We start from the raw sequence: 23,584 nt of genomic DNA, 5'->3' as shown, positions 1-23,584 counted from the left end.
TAGGTAATGTTGTCATAATGTTGACTAATTTTGCACTTACAATGATTTGTGAAATCAACTTCAGGAATTCAAAATTTCTATATAGCAACTTACTTTGTTAGGATTCAACTTTCCTCTCTGACAGGGAAAATATAGCAGCACATAGCAATCTTCTTCAAATTAAGAACCACATGTTTGATAGTCTTTATATTTTCACATTCTGTTTTACATCAATTAAAAAGCAATATATGTTACTGATATGTTTCTAGATGCCAGCACCAAAGCCTAAGAAGAGGATAAATGCCTCTAGTTCACAAGGAGCTTATTTTATGCCTACCATTACAAAAAATGTCAGACCCAGTGATGTGATGAAAGCAAGGACAGTTTCTGATCATGTCTCAAGTCTGGCCAAACCAACAGGTTATGAATCAGAACATTACACATTATTTAGAATCTAAATGTTTAAGTCACAATACTATTATACTAAAAATTCTCTCTAAAATTTCTCATATCCATGGGTCTATAAAATCACTTAATAACTATTTTTTAAATGTTACAAAAAAGAAATGTTTTTAATTTCCTGAAAAATAAATTATTATGATTGTTCTCTACTGAGAAAATTTTTCCACTTGTCCTTATGATAAAAGTTTATTTATTTTGAAGCAAGTTCGTTAGTTTAATTTTTTAGTTGAATAACAATTATAACATTTGTGTTAGATGATGGTACCAATGTAGCTAAGTTATGTGTTCAGTATGAAGGTGGGACTACTGATAAAGTGTCTGCTAGTGAGAGCAAGAAAGGTCTTTTAGGAGCACTGCAGGAAAGTGAGGTATTTATTGCATTTAAGATAGATTTGTTTATGATATTGTAGGTTTTACTTATTCTCTACTGCCATTCGGGATTATGAGAGCTTTTTCTATATAATTCATGCAATAGTCCTGTTTAAGTACCATATTTTCCGGACTATAAGTCAATATTTTTTTCAGCAAAGTGTCAGCCTTGACTTATCGTCCACTTTGACTTATCTAAGGATTTTTCAAGAAAAATGTTCATCAAAAATTCTTTTCATTAGATTTATTTAGTTCACTTTTGATTGCTTTAATTCAAAATTTTTGAATTCTGCAATTAACAAAAGCCGTCACTCAAACAGTCGAACCGAAGATTGAATTCGAATATTGTTGATCATTGCCGCTATCCTTTATGAATGAATACGATGATGGTAATAAAAACTCTGAAACTTTAAAATGGATAAAATATATAAATAAACTCTAGAAGATACATTCACAAAACCCATTTTTTAAGTTGGAAAACATTATCGAGTGTTTGGAGTCATCGGTCTTTTAATATACAAATTTATACCCATTTACGGTATGTCGTAACATATTCACACATGGCTCAAATTATAATTCAATTAAGGTGTTATCTAAATGGCTATTTGCAACCAAATTTGCAGGTAACAATTATTTTTTATTGTATTTCGTAATACCAGGAAATATTGTTTATTATTAACCGCTAATATTATGACCAATTCATCAAATGAATTTCCCGCTTATTTCACACATGGCTGCCCACATTTGACATATTAATGATTTCGTTCTCCTGATGACCTATGGCTTCAGAGCCATAATTTGACACACCATTCAATAAAAATAATTGAACTTGCAGACAAAGTACACTTTAACAAAAATACAGATATTTATTTTATTCAGAAATCTTATACTTAGTAACATTGCTGGAATAATATGCTGTTGAAAACAAACTGCTCAACTCGGATTTTCGCTGACATGTACGATATAAATGCTCACATCTGAACCGCGACTTATCTGCCGAATTCAACTTGTCTATGTTTTTTTCGTCGATTTTGGTCAAAATTAAGCAAATCGACTTATAGCCCGGAAAATATGGTACATATTGTATTAAACCAATCTCTGCTTTTTACAGAAATAATTGAATTGTTTACTGATGGTTTTGAGTGAATACTTATGATAAACAAATACAAATGGACGCAATCAAATATAAATAAAGATGGGACAAAATTTTCATTCTCAGAAACCTTATTAGGTAAAGATTACAAAAACATTATAGGTTAAAAGCTAAATATTTTGTAGGCCACTCCTTTAGATGATAGTTATGATGTAAGTATGAATAGAACTTAGCCACTGATTCGATTTTTCAGGTATGAAACAAATACCCTATTGTCTCCTTATTTTACCTCTAATCATGTGATGGGGCCTGTACTGCAATCATCTTTTATTGCATGTATGTTCCATACCTGCCAATTTTTGACAACGTTTTAGGTCAAAGTCTTCCCTAGTCAAAATTGTAACCTTATAATTTGTTTACATACATGGTTCTACAAATTTTAGACCTGTGAGATTGACAGTATTCATTAATCTTTAAAAAAATATTGGCTGTTCATAAAGTGTAGATCCAATCAGGATTCATTTCTTATTGTCAATCATCAACATAACCCTGATCAGCTGATTGCTTATCAGAGATTGTTTACCTGTCATAAAAGTACCCTTACCTGTTTAGACAGCAGTTGACAACTTTTGTCAGATTTATGGCTCTTATTATCAAAGAACTGAGATTGAAACACAAATTTAGGGGTTTGAATTTGTTTTATTGATTATTTTGACAAAATATGGAGTGTTGGAGGGACAAATGGTCAAAATTGTGAAAACACAATTAAATCGTGTAAGTTTGCAGATATGATGTTCATCTAAAAATAGAAAATTACTGTTCTGATCATATTTTTAGCTCTCTTGGCCCAAATTCTTTGCCATCACTTGGCGTCCATCAATGGGTCTTTTTAGAATTTTTCAAACATTTTCACCTCTGAAACTACTGAGCAAAATTGCATAAAACTTTGCAAAGAAGTTCCTTACAGGATTTTGCACAAAAGATGTGTTTAGATTTTTGATCCGTCAAAATACATGACCACTGTTGCTATTTTTAGACCACAGGGTCAAGTCATCAATTTCTGCATTTATCTTGAAACCTAAAAGAGATATATGAAAATAAATGTGACTCCTTCTTCAGCTTGAGGAGCTCTACATAAGTTACCATTGGGTCAAACTTGTCAGATACTTTCTTGCTAGAGTTTTTGTCCATGAAACGTGAAAAATGTGGATTTTTGTGGTTTCCACCAATATCTTGAAAACTACAATTAATAGGAAAAATATTTCTATTGATGAAATGATCTAGTCAAAATTGTCTGATGACTCTATGATAGAGTTATTGTCCTTGAAAGGCAAATTATAACGTTTTTGCAGTTATCAGCCAATATCATGAAAACTATTACTGATTTAAAAAAACTTTCAATTGACGAAATGATGTTTATGATAAGGCCTACAAAAGTCTCTTGGGTCGAAGTTGTTGGACAACTCCTTGTAAGAGTAATTACCCTGGAAAGGCAAAAAATCACAATTTTTGGCCAGTATCTTTGAAACTATAATAGATAAAAATAACTTTTATTTGATGAGATAATTCTTATAAGGCCTACTAAAGTCCAATGGGTCATCAAAATTTTATGATGATGCTTTGTTAGAGTTAATGCCCTTGAAGGGTAAAAAGTGATCCAAGTGAATGATTCAGGCTCCTGGGTGCCTCTGGTTTCTTCTCCAACCAGGCAAAATAATTTCAAATTTTGTGTACAACTTTGACATGAGGAGTTATTCATCCTCTGGTATTTTGAGTTATGATGGATCCCAGCTTACTGTTTTAATAGGAATAATATTTGTAAAATTCGCTAATTTTTGTTACAAATTCCCTAATTTCTAAGTGGTAGATTGCCTTTTCATTAAATACATAATAATTGCTACTTATGATTTTTCACTTCTCCCAGAACATGAATTCCATGAACATATTTGGAAGCAATGCTGGTATTCTTAGCATGATACTACCTCATGTTTCAAACTTTTGCTTTTCTAGACATAGAAAAAGAACACAAAAAAAAATTTGGAATGTATGACTTGTTACCAAAATTTGCAACATTTCCATGATTGTTATTTTTGTATTTTTTAAAAGCAAAATTTATCAAATGCCAGGATCTTTCATGGACTCTCCCATAATTAACATGCTAGGATAATTAGAAACCCAAATTTCCTTCAAATTTGGCTTCTCTTTTTTGTGTACCATTCTGTGTAAGAAACAGGCACATCATTTTTTTCAGTTAGCTTTTCTTTGCCTTAAACATGTTCAATACATCTGGAGAACAACTGAAAAGCTATTTAAATTTGTCTTAAAGCATCTGTGATTTAGGTCTTTTTTGACTGCTTATACATTGTATAGGGAAAATATACAGAAAAATTTTCCTGTCATTTTTCCAGTGCATTTCAACTAAATTTGACCTATCAATATTTAAAAGGCAAACTAAACTTTACAAACGCTTTGATAGTAATTCCTGGAGGTTATGAGATATAAACACTTGGATAATGCCATAAAATCTGTGTTGTTTTTTTTGTGTTTTGTGGTTTTTTTTTGTTTTATGTACATTTTACTTGATTCTTGGAGAAGTACTTAAATAATAGATCTTTTAATAGTAGTTTATTATGTGTCTTGATACAATGTCTTTTTCACATGTTGTAGTTCTATTTTCAGACTGCTGCCTATAAACACACCAAGAATAATGCCGTTTATAATAAACAGAACAAGAAAAAAATAACAATAAAGGTAATCTTTATGCTTCCCTCTTTCAACAAGAAAGGGTATGGTTAGTTGCTATCTGTCATACTTGTTAACCCTCACCATCTTTGTGAGACTCAGGCTAACTCAGCCACTCATTTTGCTTTTATGAAGTTTCCTACATTTGAGGTATCAAGAATTTTACACCTGTACGAATGCAAGGTAGGGAAATCTAAGACCCCATGGTAAGATTTAATCATTCTCTAACAAGGCTCTGCCAAGTTTAGAGAACTATTACATGTATATCTTACCCAAGGATGTTTGATTTTTCCCAGTCTTGCATGAAAAGCTGGTGTGTGATTCTTTTTCTCACTTCTATTTCATTTTCTGATTAAATATTTAACTTGAAATGACCTGTATGTAATAGCTGAAAATGAAGTATTAATGTGGCAAGTGATACATCATGATCAGGTGTAAAATGAAGGTCACATCAATACAGTCACTGGAAAAAAGCTTACTGCAAGAAATAATCAATCACCAGATATTCCTGATAAAGTTATTATTTAAAAAAAAAAATAGTCACATACTGGTAAGATATGATCATTCACGAAATCTTTATTTGTGCCATTTTTTTACTGGAAAGCTCATATGTTCTCTCTCAACCTGAGGGTGAGATAAGGTAATCTTGCACAGCTAAAATGAGGAATTTTCTTGTCTCATCAGTGAGAAAAGAATTTTCTACTAATGTGCTTCCCACCTGCACAATCTTACAAAAGATTTCTGAGAAAATTTTAAAGGATAAGTTGCTATTCTTGTAGACATGGGCATTGGTGAAACATGAACTTCACATCAGCAACTCCTCTTAAACCACTGACTTGAATTCAATGAAACTTTCACACATTGCCATAGTGTTTCTCCTATTTTTCTTTCTGTCTGAGTGATTAAACTTCATTACATTTGTATATACAAAAAGAAAACAAAATAACAGCATTGTGTCTTTATTTTCTAGAGGAAAGAAACTATGACAGAAAAATCATGCATATTAGACAACATTGCAGATAAACCAGCAAAAGTGAAATCTATCCATTTGTATACAGCAGAGTCATATATTGCAGAAGTAAGTATTTCATTGTTTTTCAATCTGATGCTATAGTCATCAAAATTTTAGTAGTTAAAATTAGCTTCCCTGAATTGAAATGCAAGATGGATACAGTTCTACCATAGGGGGTTGCATGGGCTAGCACATGAATAAAAAATAACCTTGGCTAACCTGATGATTTCATCAGCATATTTAACAGGTATGTGTCAGTCCCTTCATGTCAAATTTTAATCAGCAAATTTGTTTGCAATAATCTTACTTAATATTAGCTTTCATTATTCCTTTTTTATTCCTTTTTTTACAGTATTTATGCCATGCCACTTTGTCTGAAAACTATAATTTTCAGGTCAAGAAGATTTTACCCTCTGAGAAATATAAGATGTTTTCCAAAGCTCTGATAGACTACAAGAAACAAGGGAACTTACAACAGTTAACTCCTGTATTGGTTGGTTTATTTACAGAAGATCCCCAGAATTATCCTTTTTTCAAAGGTAGTTACAAAAATGTACAATTCAAAAGAAATATATTGTGGTATGATTATCTCATGAACATTTGTATTTATAATTTCATGTTATCAATGGTGCTTATTTCATAGCACTAATTATAGGCATTTTCATATGAATAAGATAGAAATTAAAAAGTGAATTACAGCCAGTTGAACTGTTAACTTCAAGGGATAAAAATTATATTCTCTTGATTTAATTACCAGTACCTAATGAAATGTCTTAAGTAACTGGGCACTTGACAAGGAGATTGTTACTTTCGATTTTTCCATATTTGATTCTATGTTTTCTTCAGTTTGTCAAGTAATGATCATTCTATTAACTTTATTTTCTGAAGTTAAATATATTACTTGCTGTAAAAATATAACCACATGCATGTAGCAATGTAAAAATGAAGAAATTTAAACTGCCCAATTGTATTTAGAAAAATATTTTTCAAATTCTAAGACATCGTCACCGAGAAGGCTGCCATTTTTTTAGTTATTATGGTTATGACTTAAAGTCTTACTTTCTCACTGGACTTTTAGACACAAAATCTGTAGTTGGTTAATTTTGTTGCAAAATTTTCTTGTTTCTTTGAAAAGCTGGAAAGAAACTTTATCAACATCAGTTCGATAGATTTTTTTTACCAGACAAATAACAGGAAAGACTGCTCTGATTAGAAAACTGAAATGTCATTAAACATTTTGTATCATATTGATCTTGTTGATGTTAAATGAAAAGCTAGGCAGATTTTAGTTTAAACAAATTTATTTGCTCAAGAATACAAGCAAGGGGATTGTACTAAAGTTATAACAACATTATGGAGGTCCTCTCCCAGCTAGGCTAGCTTTAATTAGCTCACCTGGCCATAGGCCATGTGAGCTATTGCCATCACTTGACGTCCGTCGTCATTAACAATTTCTCCAAAACGGTTAGGTTTAACCAAATTTCAAATGGGTAAAAGTATTCAGCATGATGAGATCTATCTGTGGTTAAAATTTTGTGAAAATCTGTTGACCGATGTTGGAGTTATTGCCCTTTTTGGATGTTTTTTGCTGTTTTTAATGTTATTATTTTAAAAAATCTTCTCGTCAGAAACTACTTTACAGAATTCAATGAAAGTAGGTATTTTTGTTTTATAGAGTATCCTTAACAAAATGATAATTTGGATTTTTTATCTGTTAAAAAAACACGGCCACTGTTACTAAAAATAGAACATAGGGGTTCAGACAGCAGATTTTTGCATATATCTCTAAAATGGTTAGGTTTAACCAAATTCTGACACGTGGTAAAAATATTCAGCATGATGAGATCTATCTGTGGAGAAATTTTGGTGAAAATCCCTGTACCCATGTTATTGCCCTTTTTGGACGTTTTTTGCCGTTTTTTTATATTATTACTTTGAAAAATCTCCTCAGAAACTACTGTACAGAATTCAATGAAAGTTGGCATTTTTGTTTTATAGGGGGTATCCCTAACAAAATGACTGTTTGGATTTTTGATTGGTTAAAAAACATGGCTGCTGTTACCAAAAATAGAACATTTGGGTGAGACAACAGATTTTAGCATATATCTCCAAAATGGTTAGGTTTAACGAAATTCTGTCACGAGTAAAAGTATTCAGCATGATGAGATCTATCTGTGGTTAAATTTTGGTGAAAATCTGTTGGACCATGATAGAGTTATTGCCCTTTTGGGACGTTTTTTGCTGTGTTTGATGTTATTACTTTAAAAAATCTTCTCCTCAGAAACTATTCTGCAAAATTCAATGAAAGCTGACATTTTTGTTTCATAGGGTATCCTTAACGAAATGATTGATTTTTGATCGCTGAAAAAAACATGGCTGCCGTTTCTAAAAATAGAACAATGGGGTTAGACAGCAGATTTTTGCATACATCTCCAAATCTGTTAGGTTTAGCTAATAGCTTGCAATTGCTGAAATGATCCTTATTATAAGGCTTACAAAAGTCTCCAATGAATCAAATGAGTCAAAATTGTCTGACAACTCCTTATTAGAGTTATTGCCCTTGAAAGGCAAAAATTTAACAAGGTGAGCCATTGTATTCATTATGTTGCACTAAAGAAGGACCTGTATGTTTTGTCCTTTATGTTTATGTTATGGTAACCTATCTTTTATGCACTTTAATATTTATTGGCATGCATATATATTAAGTGATTTAATACAAACAATACCATAGTAATGTGGCATTTTAAGACAGATTTTTTTTATAGAATTTTACAGATTTGTTCGACCCAAAGATAAATATGAATTTGACAAGTTATGTAAAAACATCACAGGTATAGGTTGTGGCTACAAACCAGAAGATTCTGTTTCTAAGAAAAGACTTCTCTCTGATGACTCAGGTTAGTTTTGATCCAATGTTGATGTTCAAATGCAATTTTTTAGTCAAACTCAAATAAAAGTTTAGTTTGTTATCTTGGAAGGGTTTGTTGTGGGTTATTTTTTCTGAACTTTTTAGTGCTATAAATGTGAAAAATTTATATATGTTAAAAATCTTCATACATTAGAATATAGGAACAGATCATTTGTGAAATAAAGGAATTGGAATGAGAGTTAAAAATATATGTACGTGTGGGGGGAGGTGGGGTAATGTGTAGCAGGTACATAATGCTCAGTGTAATATACTTATACCTACTTGTTTGTACAGTCAAACCTGCCTTAATGACCAACTGTATTGAACAATGATCTCCTGTTTAAAAAAAACTGATTGAATATCCTTTTGTAGTGCATTTTATGATAAATGAACCTGAATATAAAGACCACTTGTCTTGTGTGACTATAATATTGCCCTCCTTGGAAGGTCACTTTAGACTTTACTATATACTGTATAGTGGGTAGTTTTCGTGGGGTGCTAATTTTCTGTCTAATAAAGCCAAAATTCTACCAAATATTTACTCTGGGCTTAAGTACTTAGTGCACCACTTAATATCTTCCAAACTTTTTTCATATACCTTTTTGCTTTAAAATCTTAAGTCCAAATTTTACACCCTTATTAAACCTGCCATATGGTATTAAAAGTTCTGTATAGCCTGTTTTGATTATTGACTTCCTGCAAAGGTGAATTCTACTTAGTTATTTCAGTGGTGTAGCTACCATGTATACAGTGATGCACCTGCGTGCACCAAAAAATGCCTATCTAATTTTTTTTTTCTAAATGCTTGTTTTTAAGTCCTTTGCCGAAAAGACCAGGTATGATTTAAAAAAATATTGCAACAAAATATTATTCACTTTCTCCCAAGCTAAATAGCTTACACCACGCCTGTCAATGATTCTGTATTTTATAAACAGAGCGAAATGACATATCTGTGTACAAATCCCTCTATGACAAAACTGTCTCTATTGCACAGGTATTCGAAAGCCTAGAACAACAGGTAGGCAAAGAAATCATGCTAACCCTGCTGTTACAATTGTATGCAACTACTGGGGCATTATAATATATTATCAGTTTTTAGATCATCCCTTGAATGAGTAATGAGACTGTTTGTGTAATTTCAAAGGAAGATTTCTTGCACAACCCCTCAATGATTTAAAGCAAGAAGATAAATTGCAAATTCATCATGTGTATGTCACGATATTGAGTCTGAAGAAACCTTTTCCAAGAGATCCTGAGATGGAAAGCAAGATGGGAAATTTATCTGAACATTCACACAGACATTGACATTGATTTGAAAACTGTTATTGATAAATTTAATCAAGCAAAAAATGGAAAAATGTTGTTGGCCTGACAGTAATACTGTAGTTTTTGTATGTGTGATACAAATAAATAAATAAATATATATGAAATGTGAATAAAATAGGGAAAGATTTTAGATTTCATTTCATCCACAATATGATTACAGGAGACATGTAACATATATATGTAGTATACCTACAATTCATAGACCATGGTTAATATATATATATATATATATACAAAAAGATCTGCACTACCTTGTTTTCATTTTTAAATCAAAAGTTGTTAGCATAGACTAGTAATATATTGTCTATATTGTGTTTGTCATCCTGAATAATCTGTATATAATATTCGAGAAGACTGGAAACTTACTGATTGAATTTGCCAATCGTTGACAAAATAGCTATAAACAGAAAATAACAAAGAACTAGTCTTGAGATTCCTTCTTGTTGAGAAAGATGCATTCCTAAACCCATGAATTTCCAAGCTTCGGGGGATGGGGGTGGGGTTGCTCCCTTAGTCTCCCTACCAGACCCCCACCATAATTGTCTGTGTTCAATTTTGAGTAGCTACGTCACTGTATTTTAATGTTGTAAATTCTTCATCCCATGCTATTTCCCAAAAAGCAAGGGACCCTAGTATTCTGTTCACCATTGCATTAAGAATTTATTTCAGCCACATATGTTTGCTTCATTGATTGATTTCAATAAAACTCCCATAGATAGATTCTTGAGTAAAGAGGTTTAATTGTTGTTTGCTTATAAAATGTTGTTGAAATCTCCTATAATTATGAATTTTAGGTGCACCTGAGAAAAGGCAGAAAATAAGTCAGCTGACTGTAAATAAAGTGTGTAATACACTAGAACAAGTAAATAATAGCAAAGAAGTCAAGGAACCGACTGATACAAATCAAAATGACAATGAGAATAAAATTATTGACACTTTAAATCAAAGCACAGATCTGTTTCCACAGTTAGAATCATCAAATACTGATAGATTGAAAGAGTATGAGGATAAAATACTGAAAGCTGATGCTATACCTTGTGCTAGTAAATATCCATCAGGTAATTTGTCAAATCTTGTGACAGTGAAAAAAAAAGGGAGAATAATTTTTACTTTTGATTTATTAAAAACAGCTTTGATCAGCAATAGCTGCTATTGTAAGTCTGTTAGACATTCTAGATACTGTTGAATGATCAACTTCTTTTAGCCAGCGACTGAAAACCAAAAGTAAAAACTATGACATCGATTTTGGTTCTGTTACGTTCACTTGTTGGTGCGAAAGACAAATTTTTGTGGACCTGATCTCAAATGAATTTTCAGTAATAAAATAATAGTGCTTAAGCTTTTCATTTTAAGAAAGTATTCATACATAACTGACAAATTGCCTGTCATGTATGGTGAAAAAATTACTATAAAAACATAATACCATTTTTTTTTCATATAATTATCAATAAGATTTGTTTTGTGGGGAGTCTTCAAACACTTGCCCTTGAAATCTTATTTCACTACTTCTCCTAAAACAGCTTGTAACATTAGCTTTTCGAGTCAGTCAGTGAGTTAACTTGGTTGTGATCATCTAACATTTTAAACCAAGTAATCAACTTGTAATAGTAACTTAAAAAAATATTATTTTTGGCTGATATTTTTGTAGGTTATACATGTGAAAAATGTCAGAAGACTGCAGAAAGGCCTTTTGAAGCTGGGTGTGGCCACATATGTTGTTTTCCCTGTTGGAGAAATGCATTTGATGTAAGGCAATAGTTTCATTCATAGGGCCCCATCAGGAAAAAGTGTTAGTCTGTCTATCTATCCATAACACATTTGTTTTGGGCTTCTTTTGTCTTTTGGTGTATGCTTTTGATATTTGACATGAGAGTAGATCAATTCAAAACAATGTGTTTAAAAATGCAGGTTATCAAGTTAGTGTCATTGCTCATAATTTTTCTAATTTATTTTTGATCTGATCTAAGTTCAATTTTTTTATAGGATTCACATGGTTTTAGAGCATATTGCATTTGTACCATTTCAGATGTTGAAAGTAAGCCAAAATCAGTGGCATAGAATATTTGACGATATGCGAATTCGAAGACTTCAGTCTTTGATTTCACCTTTAATTGAATTTCAAATGGTGTGCTATATTGTGTCCATATTGAACTGTAAGACCCTGCGCTTAAGTGTTTTTAAAACTAATAGTGTGTCTACACTTGCCCTAAGTGAAAGAGTTCAGATGTTACAGTCATATCATGCTGTGCTCAGTGAAGCTCTTTTTTTTTTTATTGTTTTTATTAGTTTGCTCTGAGTATTTCCAAATAGCTTTATTGTTGTTCTTTTTTTTTTTCAGACAAATAAGTTGTGTCCTGTGTGTAATGCAAAGGTTAGGAGGAGGCATTTAGTGGCCAAGTACTTCACTGGTCCAGATTTGGATTAGCAAAAACTGTACAGAGATCTGCCATATTGTGTTCAATAAATAATTTCAAATTTTCATCGTCAGTCCTCTTATAAGCACATAGGTTTTTTCCTTTTTTGCAGCTCGTTAAATAATTTCTTCACAGTACCTTATTCTTTGTGCTTTTAGACTGAGTCAAGCATTTGATTCAAGGCTGCTCTGCTGTTGTCACCATTTTGTGCTACTGTCAGTATCATTTTTGTCACAGTTTCTCATACTTTTATTGAAGTAGGCCGCTTGTAAAAAAATAGATTAAGAAATTCATGAAAGTCTTATCTGAACCGTTTCTATGTGATGAGTTTTTTGTTAACCAAGATCAGCCTGCTGTTTAGTGTGAAGCTTACTGAGCTGGGATGGTTTTTCATTTAAATTTAACCTTAAATGTATCTTTGCTTTATCACTGGTTGTAGAAGTTCTTTGCTTGAAAAATAATAGAACATTATTTTGCTGATTTGAAGGCAAGTCTCTTGTAAATTCACCAGCCAGTATGTACTCCCCTAAACTGAGTTGCCATATGTCAACCCCATTTTTCTCACGAAAGAAAACATGATTGTTTGCAGGACTTGTACTCCACTCTTCACATTTTCACTGATAAAGATTTATTAAAACTTTTTGTGTCACAATTATGCATGCAGATTAGTTAAAACTTACATTGATGAGGTATAAGGTAAGCAGTTGATGAGAAAGAACAAGATAATTTAAAAAAGTAACATCACAAAACGTAAGAAGATAAAACATATGGTCACAGCTTGAGAATACCTCAAACAGTTGAAGCAAGCTTAAAGACAACTCATTTTTGTGATTAAATATTTGACCAACCTTTATAAAAATGAAAGAGTACAGTGAAAGTACTTTAACTCATGAATTGGGGAAGGCACATAAAGTCAAGGATTCTTGAATTCGTGGTTTTGAGGTTTTCAGTAATCATAAAATGGAATCCCCTTTTCCTTGGGAACCAAATATTGTGGTTTGGCCTTCACATGAAAACCATGAAAATTGATACCCCATGAACGATAGTACTTTCAAAGTACAAATAAAAAAGGCAGGCCTTTTGAAATTTTACATGATAGAAGTAATAGTTATACTTAATAATAAAATTACCTCCTGGGAACAGATACTGTATGGCAGGTACAGGTATAATTAAAAAATACTTCATGGGGGGTAGATTTGTACTCATTTTAACATGGGTACGGCATATATATTCAATTATTTAATACCGAGCAATAGCGAGGTGTTAAATGAGCATATAAATGAGTATAAATCTGCCCCGGGAGAAATTATTTCTTTTCTAATATGACAGACATGGTAATTTTTGTGACAAAAATTTCCCTAGGCATAGCCATAATAACAGCTGTTCCATTTAACCTCCCCAGTATGGAAGTTGGATTAAATTTGTATATTTATGTCGTCGTATGTGTTAAATGTGTGTATTTGTATTAATTGATTTCAATTAGATTACCTCTCAGCCGTTTAATCATTGTGTAAACTTTTTTAAATGAGTGTTTTGTCTCGAAGTGACAGCAAAAGAAAAGAGACAGTGCGCAGGTGCTAAAGGTAGGGTTGTACCGATATGTACTGTTTGGCGATATGATGACGTCATATTAGAAAATTTGGCAAACAAGCATACTAAAATTTTGTAGATTCTTAATTTGGCAAATGCCATGTGATGCACCAGGTACTTAAGCGCATAGTAAATATCATTTACAGAATTTATTTTTTACGTTTTCAGACAGTTAAAATACACCAAAATTAGCACCCTGCAAAAACTACCTCATATACTGTACAACGAAGAAAATAGAGGCTTTAATAGTTTGAACAAGTATTGACACTACTATCCAAATTAAGGTTTGAACTACAATTTATGTGAATAATGCAGAAACTAATTTGTTTCTGCTTAACAGGTTTAATGTCATTCTAAACCATTTAACCGAACAACTACTACTGCTACTTTTAATAATATAAGTGAAAAATCATTGTGTTATGATGTAAAACCAAAGAGAAAAAAATCTTAAATGATTCATAGAAGTCTCTCTGCAATTCTTCTTGTCTGATAAGCTGCTTAACCTTGATAAAGATTTAGCAAAGATATATGCCAAAATGTTTTCAAATGCCTAGGGAGTTAATTAACAAGCGATTGAAAGGAAGACCAACTCTTCCACTGAATCTAATCATTGGTGTACACTTAAAGACATGCACTATTTGTCTACTTGATAACCTCAGATTTTCTTGGTCTCCTGATAACCTCTCAAACTCTATTCTTGAGCCATTAGCATCATGATCAACACAGAAACTACAGACATGTTTTTAATAAACAATATGATGATGAAATTAGAGAACATTAATGGCATTCACTTTGTATGTCACTGCACTAGATTCCAATTGGCTTTGGTTTTAATGATGGTAGATCTTTAATTCCATCTTTCTTTATCACTCTTACAGTATATGCTGGTAGATTTACTATAAATCTCAACTGAATCTACAAATACACAAAAAGTACATAAGTAAACATCACAAAAGCTTTCAGAATTTTTAGTTCACTACTGGTAGTCTCGGATAAGTAAGCACCAAATGTAACTATGGCTGTGTTAAATACAACCATGATTTCCAATAATTTTGAAGTGGTTAATTTCATTTCATCAGAAAAATATCATTTCAGTTTAAACTTACTGGGTTAATAAACACCAACCACAAATATGTTGTATACATGTATGTTATACTGATATGGTTCTTTATTTCTTAAGTCAATTTTTTTTACTGACTTTAAAAGAAAAACATGTCCATCTTTTTATTATAAATTTCTTACTTTCACATCCATAAATATGAAAATCATTTTCAACCTAAAATACCAAAATATGAACTGAGGTGCAGCCATAGACCAGGGTACTGAAGGTTTGTTTTTATTTCTATTATCTATTCTGATTAACACCTTTCCAGCCAATAAACAACAACAGTAATGTTAAAGGGGTTAGCTAAAATGCAGTGATCAAGTTCCATTCAATAGATTTTTCTTATTAAAGGTTTTGGTACTTAAAACAGGATCTTGTGGCAACCCTAACCTCCCACATATAATTTAATTAAGATAAATTTCATAGGACATAAAGATTTAAGGATAGATTATTGAGTGACTATATGTACAGAAATACATACTTCATCAATACATTTCTTGAGAATTTCTACAGCTTCATCCTCTGTAATGTCTGAAAAATACATGCATAAATCATTGGTAGAGAAGTATCTTTAGTAAACCTATTGCTTCTCAAGTTTGTGACCATCTCTTATGGACAAAACATTTGATAATTAATTTCAGTTAACTGGTGCCAATAATTCCTCCTTATTTTGCAACCATAACCTACAATAAGACAATTACATGTGTCATCACAATATGTATATATACACCAGTAAGTTCAATAAAAAATCTATATTGTGAGTTACAAATTTCCATGTGTAATGTCCTAATGATAGCATATACCAGTACATTTACTGCTGAAAAAAATGGCTAAGTTCAACATGCTCAAAATGTAGGAAAAATTAACTATTTTTTTCAATAATAGACCTACATAGCTTATACAAATAGTTGTATCCTTAGATTTAATATTTTAATATATTTGTGTCACCTAAAAACATAGAAAGTGTGCACTTTTAAGTTTGTTTGGCAGGATACAAGTATTGGGCTCCTTTTTTGTGATTAATTGATTAAGCATTTCCAGTCAATTGTCAAAAATCTGCCATGAATTACCACAAGAGCTTTTTGTGCAAGTGAATATATGTATATAATCCCTGTGCAAAGTTTGAACAATACTGTCTACATACTTTTTGAGTCCCAGTTTAAACAAACTGAGTACCCATTTAATGTTAGGGACAAACAGACTCACAGACAGATGGATAAAGTGGAGAGGCTACTAGACGTTGTGTCGCCATTAGTGATGCAGGTAAAAAAGAATTCTGGCAAGGACTAAAGTTCAATGAATGAAAAGACAAAACAGATTTAAAAACATTCCAGTGCTATTACATCGAGGGTATAGGTAGATTATCTTTCCTCTTAAATTTTTTTTAAGCAAATGTAAAATTTCCAGGTTTCAGGTTTCACCTAAAGGTGACATTGAACATCAGCTGCCATAAACACATTATGACAATATTGTTAATACATAGGCAGCCTTTGTATTCTTAATAACTGAATGATTTTATAAGTGAGTAAAGAATCCTTAACTTCCAGAAAATGTTAAACAATGAAATCTCATCCACCTTCTGGTAAGATTTCAATTTTTTTAACTGGACAAGCTAAAATCTTACACATTAGATGCCTGATACCAAGGTCTTGTACCCTTAGGAGCAGTGTTGGATTCATTGTGTATTACCTTCTCTATAATTTCTATCCAAGATGCTGTATGAGAAGAAGGCACCATATCCATGAGCAGCAAATGGGCACTTGTTCATAGATGCCAAGTAATCCATGTAGTATAAACAGGGTCCTTCCTGTTTGTCAAAACCTGCTAGAAGTAAATTTACCTGGTATGGGGTCTGCAATAGAATTAACAATTAATTTTTTTTTGGTTTTTTTTTATGATATATAGGGTGATTGGTCAATGGCCAACAAATATTTAAATTAAAGATCTTACATTAAACTTTGTTTTGTTAAAAATCACCATCAGGCACAATATTTTATTTTTTTCCAAGTTCTATGTAAACAATTATTTTGCCCTCCATTTTCTTGCATCTTTTATGTCAGAAGACCCAGCTGGCCGATCTAGTGATTTTGGAAGGGGTTCCAGGATAATATCTGCCAAAGTTTTGCATGAAATTAACATTTTCCTGGAGTTCTGATAACCCTTAACCATCCCCTAGATCTGCCACTGTCCCAATCAATATATTTTGAATATTTTGAATTCAAATTAGCATTTATAACTATATAGAAGTTGGTGTTTTTATAGAGGTGTTAATAAGAACTGTCTATAGTAGACTTGACAGTACTGCATTAAAATTGTCTCACCTGACTTCTTAGATAATCAGCTAAATTCTTTCTCACAAAATTAGCTGCAGCATGGGGGGACAGTTCATAACCTACACAGAAATTTACAAGCATAGTAAAGTATAATCTAAATGTAAATCACTTTTTAAGTATACCTGGAAAATTAAGGGTTATCATTCCGACAATGACAACCTCAATGACAGCTACCAATTATTTAATTCAAACCTATAAAAAGGGGCTAAGCATCCATCTGCCTTTAAAAAGAATACGAAGAGACTATTTAAATTTACTCTGGTCATAACTTTTAAAAAAGTTTTTTGTTCAAACATATTCATTCAAGTCAACACAGACAAATCCAATAAACAGTAAAACACATTATACATTTGTACATACAAAATGAATAGTAGGAATCAGAAACAAGCTTAATAGCTTATCACTGATCTCCCTGGGACCATATAACATCACAATGCCCTGATGCTATCTTTCCGACCAGGATGCTATTCAAAAAGAACTTCCCATAGGGCCCAATACAAGTGTGATGATATAATTTTTCGATGCAAGATGCTACATTCATATTAATTCAGGGGTTACTAGGATGCTATCTAAATCTTAGGGAGAACACTGCTTATACAAAGTTCCATGTCCTTAGAATTAATAATAAATTAATGACAATTTGTGTCACCTAAGAAATAAAGAACGTGAGCATGTTTAAGTTTGTTTGGCAGTATATCATTCTGAGGCTGCTTTTTTTGTGGTTCAAAGAACAAGCATTTCCAGTCAACTTTTAAAAAATTTGCCATGAATAACCCCAAGGATGTGTTTTATGTAAGTGAATATTTACCATTCCTCATTTTATATAGCTGTATATTCTTTGCCATATATTCAGCAAACTGTACTGTATCTCCAGATTCACCACTTACTAACATCATCAAGTTGTCACCCAATTTGAACATTTTATCAGTATCTGTAAATGAAATGTAGCCAATTTTATTGACCAGTATAAATGTCTGACACAGGATAGGTTTTAGGGTTACACACAAATACACTTGTACACATTAGGCCTAAAATAATTTTTAGAGCAGAAACACAGGTATTTATTTTCTTGTCCTAATATACATACATGAATATACAAGCAGGTTACGGTAACTGAATTTAATGGGAAATACTTGCTAAATGCAATTTTAAATTCAATTTTGCTAGTAGAAGTTATTTCCACTTGCTAAAATTTGCTAGTGGAATTCTATATGTCATATAGGTAAAGGCCAGAAATAACCCCAAAAACTTAAATTTAGCCATTATAAATTTTCAGTACTTGCTAAATTTAGCTAGTGGAAAAATTCTGAAATTCAATCCCCGGGTTATACATATACTGTGAAAGTATTTTAATTCATGGATACTAATTTTCGTGGATTTGGGAAGAAACACAAGTTTGTGGATTCTTGAATACGTGGTTTTTGAGATTTTCAGTATACATAACAATGGAAATATCCTATTCCATGGGAACCAAATTTCAAGGATTGGCCTTCCCACAAAAACCACGAAAATTAGTATCCCATGAACAATAGTACTTTCACAGTAGTTCCAATTTAATTCATTACTAGAGATGTAACAAACGGCTTTCACATGATAGGACATACACTTCTATCAGGATACAAAAAAAGTAAGTAGGTATAATATTTTACATTTATATATATTTTTTTAAATTTTATACCTATATACGTATGTATTTTGGACAATACATTGTATAAGGAGAATGGATATGGTGAATATGTTCAAAAGACAAATCCTGCACCAACCTCTAGACCTCAATACAATCCCAGTAATTTATATTTACAAATTCATTTATTTATAGTTGAGCAACTCGGCGGGTGTTTCTAGAAAAGCAGAGGACGCTTACCCTGCCGGTGCACCTGGTCCATGCTCCCAGTTTTTAGTGGAGTCCGAGTTGCTCATTTACTTTTGTTACTTTGTATGTACGATTTTAGTTACTTTATGTTCTTTGTTGTGTATGTCTGTTTTCCATGTCTGGTCTTTGTCCCTGGATTACATTCTTTTGATTACCGCTATAACCTTGGTTCCCTTGATTACTCTTTAAGTTGATTATTAGCCACTTCTCACACTCATAATATTTGTATATTATTTGCATAATTATATACTACTACACCACCTTCTGTTGCAGAGGGGTGCCATAGAATCGTCATTTCAACTCAATATGAGATCAAAATGTACCTCTTAAACACCATTCATATGTGTTCTATGCATGTTTTTTACTTGTATGGGAAGTTTACATTAAAAGATGAATTGCTTGGTTAGCATTGAACTTTCTGTAATATAGCAGAGAAATGACAAGTCTATGACCTAGAGGCTGCTAGTTATTTTGATTGAGAGACATTGGGTCATCATGGTTACTAAATCACCTGATTTTAGAGCATATCACAACTTCAGTTGAGGTTTTACCTTTCTGAACTCACTCAAAGTTTGCCGATCTTAGCCATTTGACACACTCTTATGTTACACAACAATATAGTTCTTAATTCGAAAAAAAGAATACTCTAATTTAGCTAGTAATGTACAAATGTACAATGTCAAAAGATGTGAAATGGAAAAGAACAAGTGTATATTATCAATCATCATCCTTGCATAGTCTTCCTTAAATCAACCTAAAATCTTCAAGTTTCAGCTCACTAAAATTTGTGATTTTTTTTAAGTTCTGAGCCAAGTCCATACATATATCTATGGCAAGGTGAGAATGAGAAAATCACTGATTGGTTGGGAGTTAAGTTAAGTAGAGTACTGAAATCACCTGGATATTGAAAGAAAGCCCAAATCGGTGGCATAGAATATTTGACAAAACCCGTCTTTGATTTTTAAATGCAATTAAATCATAATTTCTGTTGCTACATTTTATTGTGACTGATGTTCTCCTAACATGGCATAGCCTTAAGATTGTCAAATGCTGGCAACCAAAGTCACTATTTCAAACTTTATTATGGTCATATTAAATTAATTTGTGATATATAGAATAGAATAGAGCAAAACATATTAAAGATATTTTAATTCCAACTGTTTACCCTATATGCATACATGTATGTTAATCCACCTAATCCTGGCAAATTTATAGGATTAAGTCATACTCAGCTGTTAAATGAGATGAAAACTCATTATTTTTTTTCCAGGGTTCTTTCTATATGCTTCAAGTCATTTTCAGCTTGGGTTAAACAATGTTTAAAATTCAAATTGATTACTAGTATCATTCCATACATGCTTTATAATTACTGCAAGATTTAAAAATTTCAGACAGGAGTTTAGACCTCAGATTTAGACCTGGAGAGTTTACTGGTAAACAACATTTACTATAATAGAGTAAAGTGTAAAAGATACCCTTTTCTTTACATTTTCTTATGTACTCCTTCTGATTGTCATCCAAGCCTATTTTTCATTTAAGATTAGGAAATATATATGACTGTTTTCTGTTATAAAGGCAAAACTTCCAGGTTTGTAGGTAGGAATTTTGTATTTTTTATCTATTAATATTTTTTTTAACCAAGTGTCATATAAAACAAGTTTGTAAAATACAGTGTTCTAGGATTTTTCAGAAATTGAGGTTTCCTTGGGAAAAATACATATAAAATCAACTTTCCCACAGTCAATGACTGCTTTCCTAACAAAATAAATCCTTACAGCATATGAAGTTTTCAACCTGCCACAGGAAAATGTAACTAAGTACCTGACTTTCCCCGACCCAAATTTCATTTCCCCCAGGTAATGGGAAATAGGAATCCTAGAACACTGAAACATACATGGATTTATTACAAATGAAGAATATGGTCTTTAAAGGATAATTATTATACACTCCTAGATGTAACTGGAAGCAGCCACTTGGCTGATGAAACCAACCCAGATTGGAACCAGATACAAGCTGTTTTCAGAATTTTGGAAGTAGAACAAACACAGCACTCACTGCTGTTATATATATATATTCTATTAAACTATATGGTTTATTCATATATAGCTGCCATGTATTTTGACAAGCCGCCATAATGAATAATAATTCCCACAAATTTGATAAAGGATGATGATGCATTATTTACCAACTTTGAAAACAATCCCTACAGTGATTTCTGATGAAAAAAAAATCCTTGGGAAAAAAAACCTAAAGGGACGGACAGATGACTGACACAGGACGATGATTATAGCTTAGTCTTGGTTTTATGTCAGGTGAGCTCATGTCAGTGTTTTTAAGTGGTACTATCACTGAGACATTGATATTTGCCCCTTGTAAGACTATTGGACTAGCAGACCAACAAGGTTTTGGACCACCAAACTGTTGCACTAACAAGCAGATCCCTTCTTCAGTCTATCTGATACCTAAATACCATATGCTTAATGATGAAAAACAGGGACTACAAATTTTTTAGTCTTTGATAGGACACAAACTCCCGTACTATGTACGAGCATGTAACCCGTATTCCCCAAGTCCACTATACTGTCATGACGGTACTGGTCAGAGAACACATGTAGATCTTTTCAATTCAAGTCAATTCTCGTCAATCTGCTCACTAAAACTAGTAAAACATTATCCGTCAATGAAAAATGTTGAATGGTAGTACATTTTTAGAGCAAAATATCAGCAATCTGTTATTAGTTTTTTTCTTAAATTTTTGAAATGTTCTACTTCTCTATTGACTTCAATCTTGTGACCAACTATATCACACTGAAGATACTGTCACTTTTCTCTGCGCATGGAGATAGATGTTACAAACAAGAAACATACAAGTACAAAGCCGGTGGGGCCATTTAAAAAAACTAGTTACCGTGTTTCATGCTGACAATACTCCTTGCTGTAGCTGTGTCTGAAGCTACAACAACAAAGTCTTTGCCTTGAATGCCTATCAAACACTCCATTTTTGTCGGTCAAAATTAATATTCGGTATCGATGAAAATGCAAAATAGTACTTCCGGCAAAAAGTTATTAAACCGCAACCGTTTTCGGTAAAAAGAAAATCCGGTATATCGGAGCCACTGGCTAAGGTTACTCGAAAAAGTAATATCACTGGTTTGTATTATACGTTTTATTTTGCACCATTTTTATCATGGAACAAAGATCTATATATGAAGTTCATAACCCCAGTAAGACTCGTTGGTGATTGGTCCAATAGAATATTTCACAACGTTTCCAGGGGCAGGTCCAGGATTTTAAGGGGAGGCGTAATTTTATCTTACGAGAATCACAGTTTATTTTATTTATTTTTCACTGATTATTTTTTTATTCCTAGGGCTAAGTTGTTATCCACTATTTTTTCAAATCACTTTCATTATAACATTATTTAAATTTACGTATTTTTTTCACGTTTCACTGTTAGTAATAGAATATTCAATAATTTATTATTATCAAATTTATTTTATAATATTTAATTTATTCTATTTTTATTTTACTAAATTATTTAACTATTTATTTGTTTTCTTTTTCTATTTTTTAACTTAAGTTATAAATTCAAATTTAAAAATAATTTTATTATAAAGCCCTCATAATTTGGCCGTCCGTACGAGACTCGTAAAAGTAGTCAAGGACGTTAAAAAAAACCCTTAGTAGACACGGTGAATGAATGAATATGATAAATTGTCATATTCAATGCAACATTTAGCAGATTACGATACTTTTTTTTTCTTTAAAAGGAAAGTACGCCCGTTACGTCCTCACCTGGACCCGCCCCAGGTTTCACATGTCCAAATGATTCCAAATAACACTGTAAATTGGAAATTTTACTTTGATTGCTTTGGGTTCAACTGTAAAAATGTTTGTTTTTGTTTTTTAGTTTTTTAGTTTGTTATTTTGTTTTTTTATTTCGTTTCTTTTTTAAGTCGCTAATATTAATAATACTTTATTTGAAAATTACACCCATATGGGTCAAGCAAATACAATACAAAGAACAAACATAAAATACAAATTGGACATCAAAAATCAATATATATACAGGTATATGCAATTGTGCAACTTTTACCGGTATGGACCTCAATTTCGCAATTCTAATGATTGCTTTAAAAAAATCACATATTGCTGGCAAAAGTTCAGCTTTTGCAGATAGTATATTTTTTAGTTGATCTAGTGATACTGGTAAAAATTAGGGTTTAGTTTAACAATTTCTGCAAATAGCTTATTTCTTACATTCGAATTCTGTTTACTCATCATCAACTTCATCTTTACATATTTTACATTCCCTTGAAATATTTTTATACCTGCCTGTTTCAACTTCTAGCGTATGATCGCTTACACGAATTTAGTA

The 23,584-nt window shown here is 31.9% G+C and overlaps 2 protein-coding genes across 7 annotated transcripts in view; one reads left to right on the top strand and one right to left on the bottom strand.

The window, feature by feature from the left end:
* Window positions 1–12,372, top strand: part of LOC148628393 (regulator of telomere elongation helicase 1-like) — a 56,675-nt gene extending 44,303 nt beyond the window's left edge. For 5 of the 6 annotated variants that reach the window (XM_088586630.1, XM_088586639.1, XM_088586656.1 and 2 more), the window contains exons 26-35: window positions 249–399; window positions 697–809; window positions 2,089–2,115; window positions 4,583–4,654; window positions 5,616–5,723; window positions 6,052–6,196; window positions 8,423–8,554; window positions 10,686–10,949; window positions 11,540–11,637; window positions 12,230–12,372. In XM_088586630.1, coding sequence (XP_088442756.1) covers window positions 249–399; window positions 697–809; window positions 2,089–2,115; window positions 4,583–4,654; window positions 5,616–5,723; window positions 6,052–6,196; window positions 8,423–8,554; window positions 10,686–10,949; window positions 11,540–11,637; window positions 12,230–12,316 — 1,197 coding nt within the window. In that variant the 3' untranslated portion in view covers window positions 12,317–12,372. The remainder of the gene's footprint in view (window positions 1–248; window positions 400–696; window positions 810–2,088; window positions 2,116–4,582; window positions 4,655–5,615; window positions 5,724–6,051; window positions 6,197–8,422; window positions 8,555–10,685; window positions 10,950–11,539; window positions 11,638–12,229) is intronic. The other variant, XM_088586666.1, reaches the window with a different exon arrangement.
* A 2,253-nt stretch (window positions 12,373–14,625) lies between these two features.
* LOC148628392 (proteasome subunit beta type-2-like) lies at window positions 14,626–22,278 on the bottom strand. The gene is made up of 6 exons (XM_088586732.1): window positions 22,115–22,278; window positions 18,142–18,264; window positions 17,322–17,392; window positions 16,690–16,852; window positions 15,482–15,531; window positions 14,626–14,810 (listed from the first exon to the last, which is right to left on the bottom strand). Exons 1-6 carry the CDS (start codon window positions 22,203–22,205, stop codon window positions 14,703–14,705), a joined length of 606 nt encoding a protein of 201 aa, XP_088442858.1. The 5' UTR covers window positions 22,206–22,278; the 3' UTR covers window positions 14,626–14,702.
* Between the last annotated feature and the right edge of the window lie 1,306 nt (window positions 22,279–23,584).

Source organism: Perna viridis, chromosome 1 (genome assembly GCF_037379345.1).
Source record: "Perna viridis isolate PV_CMFRI_1.1 ecotype Kerala chromosome 1, ASM3737934v1, whole genome shotgun sequence".
Taxonomy (NCBI): Eukaryota; Metazoa; Mollusca; class Bivalvia; order Mytilida; family Mytilidae; genus Perna; species Perna viridis.
Note: the sequence above shows the minus strand (reverse complement) of the source record. Positions and strands in the feature narration are given on the sequence as shown.